Here is a 6842-nt window from a genome sequence, read left to right on the forward strand (position 1 = left end):
GGAGAGAAAGATAACGATAGGTGTGAGGAGAAAAAAAACACATATGTAGAGCCCATGAGGCGCACACATTAATAACGAACGACATGAAAAAAAAAAACAAAGAACGAAAAAACGACAAACCAAGCTTTATATTTCCTTGTCTATAGTGGCACTCCCCGCTCTCATTCCCCCCTTCTTTCTCGCTATCCATCTTTTCTTTTCTTTTTTATTTTTACTGAGGGCAGGGGAGGGCAATAGAGAGGTCGTCGGGGAGGCGAGGCGTTTGGAGCTTCTGGGCGTGAACTGAGGTGAGCGTCGGCTTGCGCCTCGTGTTGTCGTACCTCCGCACCTGCGCCACAGCTGTACGTAGGCGTGACAAGGTGGCAAGCAGCATCCCATACGTTTCAGCGGAACACCACACACCGCTTGACTCTACATGAGCAACTAGTCTATTAATCTCTATGCATAACTCGCGAACATCCACCGCCAGGGAGTCGAACTGAAACCCCGCCTCTATTCTCTCAAGCACAGTTTCCAAACTGGTGTTCACTGTGGATAGGCAACCGGATGGAGAAATTCCGCCCTCGGAGGAAAGCCATGAAATACCCCTTCTCTCAACATCTTCGTTTTTGCCGTCTGCCGGTATCATCTGTATATACGTATAGGTATATATATATTTATTTATTTATTTGCGCATGTAGCTATCTATCAGTGCATCTAACAAACAATAATAATAGTAATAATCTACGCAGAAATCTACAGCGGTCAACACGTACGTGAGCTCCAGTAACGACGGCAGTAAAAAAGGGAGAGACCACTCAAGAAGCGTGGGGGAAAGAAAACAACAGCAACAGCAGACACACAGTTATAGCTGTGCGTAACTACGTGAAATAATCACACACACACAAAAAAGAGATGTTGAACATCTCTTTCGTTCTTTTCTTTCTTCTCTTCCCCCTTCTTCCTCGTTTTCCCCTCTTTTTTCCTTTCCTCGAACTCGTAAAGAAACACGGTTTATACAGGCGCCGATCAACATCATTAATGTAGCCTCCTAGGAATTTTGCAAGTATTGGGAGAGCCAGCGGAAGGCATCGCCGTAGCCAATCTTCTTCACAACGCTGCACATGAAGACCTCGAGAGGGCGAACAGCAGGATCTGTCACCTTGTTTTGCTTACCAGTGGAGAGCCCTGTGAGGCCCATAGCGGCAATGAGGTGCTCCTCTGAAACAGCACGCGGTACATCAATTTTATTGCCAAGTATAATAAAAGGCGTTCGGGACAATTCCTCTGTTTGTAGCAGCATGTCCAGCTCTTGCTTTGCCTCTTGGAAGCGCTCCGGGTTTGCAGCGTCCACAATAAACACAACCCCATCAACCTTGGTGAAGTAATCCTTCCAAAGACGGCGAGCTTCCAAATGTCCGCCCATATCAATGGTCTTTAATTTGATACCACCCAGGGTGAGTTCCTCCACGTTCGGGTGGAAGGTGGGCCTGTGGACGTGGACTTGATCGGTGGCAAGCTTGCCAAGAAGCGTCGTCTTTCCAGCATTGTCAAGTCCAAGGAACAAAATTTTTCCCGTTTTGTTGCTGAAGCCGAGGTAGGACATCATGTCCCAGAACCAAGAAAACCAACCCATTTTCTTCGCTAACAGCAATGCTTACAAGAAAAAACCAATCACACTAAAGAGGATAGGTGGAAGATGTATACGCAGCGCAAAGAAGGAAACAATCCCCCTCACTCAGCCACACACACACACACACAGGAATCAAAACGACAGAGGAAGAAGACAAAATAAGAATAAAGGATTCAACCTATACTTTCACAAGAAAATAATTTGAACTAAACGGAGTGGCCTATCAAGGGTTCCAACTTTACAAACATTTGAGCAAAAAATCGGGTGCAGTTCCATCATTTATTTTTTAAACTTGGACCTGCCCTTGGGTCGCGGCTTGTGTGAGTTGCACCATGGACGATCATTCTCGACGTCCCACTGCCTAGAGTGGGCTAAAAGTTTGTGTTCCGAGTTCATCACAGTCTCCATATTCGCATAGACCTTCATCGGGACCCCTTCACAACAGGTGTGAAAATGATCTTTTTGGCTAAGAGGCACGAAAAGCGTACGCCTACATGAGCGGCAGCGTTTTAAAAGCACATGTTTCATCTTGAGAAGGCGCGTGGGGTCATCTGGATTTTGGCGTCTGTAGGTACCTTTAAAATACCGCGGATCCACCATCTGCGGACGTCCATTGAGATTTAGTCCTGCAGGTCTACTTTTCCAAGGGTTAAACGCCGTGATTCTGGCACGATAATGAATTGCCACTACTCTTAGCATGAGAAGGTAAAGCAGCTATAAGATCAACAAACACAAACAACCCCCCCCCAAAAAAAAGGCACAGTATCATGAGCGGGGGAAGAGACCAAGTCACATACAGGATGAAACAACAACAAACATGAATTAACAGACATCGCTGCAGAATAGCAAAAAATCGCCCCAATATGGAGAGTTAGATAACACCTCCGCATTGACCACCATAAACTAGACGTACGTGACATCGACGTGGAAAATGCAAATAGTATTTAGATATGGTATGGTATCTATTCTAGAAACATGTATACCTGCTTTCCTGACGGTAAGCAATGAAAAAAAAAACATATGCCAGTGGTGAAAATAAACATAGACCGTCTATTCTATTCTGGCGCGTTTTACTCTGTGGGTTTCTTCATCAGAAGGAGCCGTGTTAACATCTTGGTCACGTAATACAATTCTGTTCCTTGCCTCCTCAAAGCGGTTGATCGTCGCTTGATCAACCGCCGAAACTCGCGCACCTGATCTGCTTGATAACTCATCTAACATAGACTTCAGCTTCTCAAAGCTCCTTACCCAATAGTTAACCTCATCATTGGCGCGATTAATAGCCTTCATTGCCCAATCCTTCTCCGTTGCTCGATATCTCTCTGCCTCCTCACGCTTCGCCTTTACTTCCTCTAAAGCCTTTTTATATTCCCGTTTCCTTCCAACTTCGTAATCAAAGTTTTTTCGGAGCTTCTGAAGCTTGGTTTCAATAAGTTGGGCGTTTTGCTTTTCGGTATCCAGGTCCACAAGAAGTTCGCGCATTTGTTCATCTTTTGTATTTCTCTCAGCAAGGCGTTGGTTGGAAACGGAACTCAACTTCCGCAACACTTCCTCCTTCGTTTTATCGGAAACATCTCTTTGGTTTTCAAGGAGACGAACTTGCGACAGAAGGCTCTCAATTTTTTTGGCTGAGGCCTTCCCTTGTTCCACCAGACGGAACTCAGCGTTGCTTAGCTGCAGTTGAAGATGCGTGTGCCTTTCCTCGTTTTCCTTCTGTATTTTCTTTGAGTAGTCCAGAACCTCCAAAACCCCATCATTCGCCTTAACGTGAGCCTTGTAAAATTCAATAACGACAACATCCACTTTTTCTGACATCCATGTTACGTAGTAGTCAAAAAAAACATCAGTGACCCCACAGTGTCTCCAAGCCACCTTGTAGCACACTCTGACACATATAACTGCTTCTCTGTAGAAATTGACATTTCTTGTAGACGTTGTTCCGCAGCAAAAAGCTTATCGGATAAGACTTTGTCAGCCCTTTGAAATTCTTCACCTCGCATGCGCAGCTCCTCAAGCTCACTCTTCAACAAAGTTATATTTTCCTCATACTCCCTGATTTGTTTTTGAAGTGCCGCCAACTCTACATTTCTTGTTTCAACTTCATGAGACTGTTTTGCTTCACGCTCTCTCAGTCCCCGGATCTCTTCTTCCAGACTCAACTTCATTGTATCTATTTTGTGCAATGCGGCAAGCTTTTCGGCATCCAATTTCCGCGTATCGCTGTCTAAGCGACAAATCTCACCAAAACATTGTCTCAATAAGGTAACAATCTCTCCAGTTTGCCATAAAAGGATATCAGACATATCTTCAAAGCATTCTTCACACAGCTTGGACCTGAAGATGGTTTCCTCTTGAAGAAGCTGTTCGAAACAACCCTTCCGCTTTTCCCTCTGCAACTCCTCAATTGTAATGCGAAACTGAGCTAACACCTCAGTGTCTTGTAGAACCTTCCCATGAAGTTCTTCATTCTTCATATTCGCATCACCCAACTGCTTTGTTATGTTATTAATCACTTGCTGTCGTGCACTCACTTCATACTCAAGGTTCTTGATATCCGCAAGAAAACCCTCAAGCTTATCCTCAAGTTCGGCTTTCATGAGTACAACTGCTTCATCTTTTGCTTCATGCGATGCCTTCGTCTGTTGCAATTCAACTTCAATCAAAGCCTTTTCTTCCTGCAGCGAGTTTATCACTGATTGCGCCTCTTCAAATCCTGTACGAAGAGTCTGTAGCTGATTCTCTAAGGAACTCACCAAATAACCATTATCAGTTCGCTCTCTTTCTTCTTTCTTAACGTCCGCTGTAAGTTGACTAATAATCAGCTCCTGCTTTCGTATTTCAGCGTTCCTTTCCTTTATTTGATCAGTTGATGCGGCCAGCTTTGCTCGCAAATCCACCACCAGTTCTTGCTGTTTAGATGCATTTTGTGAGGCGTGGTCAAGATCGCGACGAGCTGCCTCTAACTCTAGTTCAAGCAGTTTGTTGTCTTTTTCGCACTCACGCAGTTCGCAAGCAATCTTCTCAGTTCGTCCCTTCTCCTCTATTCCTAGAAGCTTGGCAGCCTCAATGCGCTGATTCAGCGTAGAAATAGTAGTTTGAATTTTCTCAATAGTGTCAGACTGCTTTTTATTCTGTACTTCCAAGGATCGGATTTCGTCATCCTTTGAGTGACAAATATCCTGCCATTTACTGCCTGCCTCATCCAATTTGAAGACAGTTTCATCCCGCGCATATACATCATTCTGTAATGATTCAATACGAGAGTGCAAAGAAGCTATCTTCTTCTCCGTTGCAGCAGCTGCAGACTCCAGTCGTGAAGAGCGCTCCTTCTCACGCTTTAGTTGTTTTAACGCCTCTTCACGGCTGCGCACGAGCTCTTCAGATTCACCTTTTAATTTCAAAAGTTTCTCTTTTGAATCATCAAATTCCTTTTGAAGAGCTTCATTCTCCGCTATCCATTGCTTTTCAGCTTCACACCATTTTGCTATAGAAGCATGAGCATCACGTCGAATTTGCTCCTTTTCGCACTCAACAGATGTAATCCTTTTTTGCTCCGCAACCAACGCAGCTTGCTTTTCCGCGAGTTCCTTCTGTAGTGCATGACACTTTTCCTCTAGTTTACTTTTCTTCTTTTCGTCATCAGTGAGCGTGATAAGCTCACGTCTCAGCTCTGCTTTATCCTGGTCAAGCTTGGCTATGTGAGCCTGTTGCGTTTTAAGCCTGTCTTCAAGCTCGCGAGTGTATGCTTTTTCACGCTGCAACTGAAATTCTATGTGCTTCTGGCTTGCTTTTAAGCCCTGGCGGTTGTCGCCCTTTGCAGGAGAATCCATGGCCTAAAACTCAAGCAAACAATAAAAAAAAAGAACAAAGAGAGAGCGACAGAGAGAGAGAGAGATAGAGAGCCTCCGTTGGGAACCATCAAAGGAATTATGCCAGTCCCCCATTGTCTATTTAGAGAAAAAAATATCAACACGAAGCATAACAAAAAATAATGAATATAAATAAACAAAAAAGAAACACGATACTTCCTTTCATTAAAATTTACTGCTATGTTTTCTTCGAGTTCATTCGTGCCGCTTTCTTCCCTGATTTCATATAAAAATCTAGAAAAAGGAAAAATAAACTTATATGGTAGAGGAGTTGAAGTAGGGACCATTGTATAGTGAACTGATGGTCAAAGAAGGGAACCAACAGGGCTTGAAGAATGCAAAGTAAAAATTGAAACATTTGAACTTTCGTAAGAGCAGATTTTAGGGGATTTCGAAAACCGAAGGATGTCCACAAATAATGGGAATACATTAAAAGGTGTACGGCAGAGTTAATCCATGCCCCAAAGAAGGCGGTCCCATTACCCATGCCGTGTCTTAGGAGAAGCCCCCAGATAAATCCAATTGTGGCGTGGTGGTAAATATGAAGAAAGGACAATTGATCGTCTTTTTTCCTGCAAATCATAAATACTGTATCCAGCATATCCAGAAACTTAGTACAATAGTGAACAAAGATCCATAATTCGATATCGGGAGAGAAACGACCGTTAAGATTGAATAAACCTTTCTTTAGAGATGGGGCAAGATAGGTCGCCATGGCAGCTGATAAAAAAATTTGAAGAAGGTTGTAGACCACCATCGGTTTATCCACTTTTAGGGCTGCCCTATGCTGCATCCATTTTTGAAGAATAAACACCACGACGATGTATCCCGTATGCGCCCCAATAAGCAGAGGCCAAGAGACAAACGGGTTAAGCATAGGGTAAAAACACAGCGAGCCATCAGAACGGCACTCTGTTGCGTCCAAATACACCTTCATTTTTTTACCCCCCTTTTTGCCCTTGCGTTTCCTTTTACTAAAAATAGAAATAAAAAAAAGAGCACACAAGAGGCAAACGCCAATAATGAATCCTCCTCGCAGGAAGAAAAAACGCACGCGCACACACGCGAAAATGAAAAAACGACAACCATAAGGTCTGCCGCCACCCCTCCCTGACCGCCCCGCAACCCGGCGCCGGCACCGGCGGAGACGGTTCGGACGGGCGGGTCCTTCTGCGGTGCCGGCGCCGTCGCGCTTCCTGCGGGGGTCCGCCCCCGCCATTTTTTGTTCACGTCTCGCGGGTCGGTTTTTGGGGTTGCTTGGCGCTTGGCGCTGCGCGCTCTTCGTGGGGACTGCCTCCGGTGGAGGGGCCGGGGGAGCGCGGGGCGAATAAAAAAAAAAGCGCATTTTTCAGGCCGTAATG

At 44.8% G+C, this 6842-nt stretch overlaps 6 protein-coding genes across 6 annotated transcripts, besides 2 other annotated features; all 6 read right to left on the minus strand.

Annotated features, from left to right (window-relative positions):
- Positions 1–211: 211 nt before the first annotated feature.
- Positions 212–628, minus strand: Tco025E_01054 (uncharacterized protein; the record flags this gene model as incomplete). Its single annotated transcript, XM_029367992.1, has 1 exon — positions 212–628. The coding sequence occupies one exon, from the start codon at positions 626–628 to the stop codon at positions 212–214; it is 417 nt and encodes a 138-aa protein (XP_029231935.1).
- A 402-nt stretch (positions 629–1030) lies between these two features.
- Positions 1031–1615, minus strand: Tco025E_01055 (small GTP-binding protein; the record flags this gene model as incomplete). Its single annotated transcript, XM_029367993.1, has 1 exon — positions 1031–1615. One exon carries the CDS (start codon positions 1613–1615, stop codon positions 1031–1033), a length of 585 nt encoding a protein of 194 aa, XP_029231936.1.
- Positions 1616–1714: 99 nt separating this feature from the next.
- Positions 1715–1740: a microsatellite.
- Positions 1741–1891: 151 nt separating this feature from the next.
- On the minus strand, positions 1892–2311 carry Tco025E_01056 (uncharacterized protein; the record flags this gene model as incomplete). Its single annotated transcript, XM_029367994.1, has 1 exon — positions 1892–2311. The coding sequence occupies one exon, from the start codon at positions 2309–2311 to the stop codon at positions 1892–1894; it is 420 nt and encodes a 139-aa protein (XP_029231937.1).
- A 351-nt stretch (positions 2312–2662) lies between these two features.
- Positions 2663–3427, minus strand: Tco025E_01057 (BRCT domain-containing protein; the record flags this gene model as incomplete). Its single annotated transcript, XM_029367995.1, has 1 exon — positions 2663–3427. The coding sequence occupies one exon, from the start codon at positions 3425–3427 to the stop codon at positions 2663–2665; it is 765 nt and encodes a 254-aa protein (XP_029231938.1).
- Positions 3428–3432: 5 nt separating this feature from the next.
- Tco025E_01058 (BRCT domain-containing protein) lies at positions 3433–5442 on the minus strand (the record flags this gene model as incomplete). The annotated part of the gene is made up of 1 exon (XM_029367996.1): positions 3433–5442. One exon carries the CDS (start codon positions 5440–5442, stop codon positions 3433–3435), a length of 2010 nt encoding a protein of 669 aa, XP_029231939.1.
- Positions 5443–5480: 38 nt separating this feature from the next.
- Positions 5481–5514: a microsatellite.
- Positions 5515–5659: 145 nt separating this feature from the next.
- Positions 5660–6418, minus strand: Tco025E_01059 (elongation of very long chain fatty acids protein; the record flags this gene model as incomplete). The annotated part of the gene is made up of 1 exon (XM_029367997.1): positions 5660–6418. One exon carries the CDS (start codon positions 6416–6418, stop codon positions 5660–5662), a length of 759 nt encoding a protein of 252 aa, XP_029231940.1.
- Positions 6419–6842: the final 424 nt, after the last annotated feature.

The sequence above is a fragment of the Trypanosoma conorhini genome, assembly GCF_003719485.1.
Source record: "Trypanosoma conorhini strain 025E chromosome Unknown Tco_14.4_contig_00030, whole genome shotgun sequence".
In the NCBI taxonomy this organism is placed as follows: domain Eukaryota; phylum Euglenozoa; class Kinetoplastea; order Trypanosomatida; family Trypanosomatidae; genus Trypanosoma; species Trypanosoma conorhini.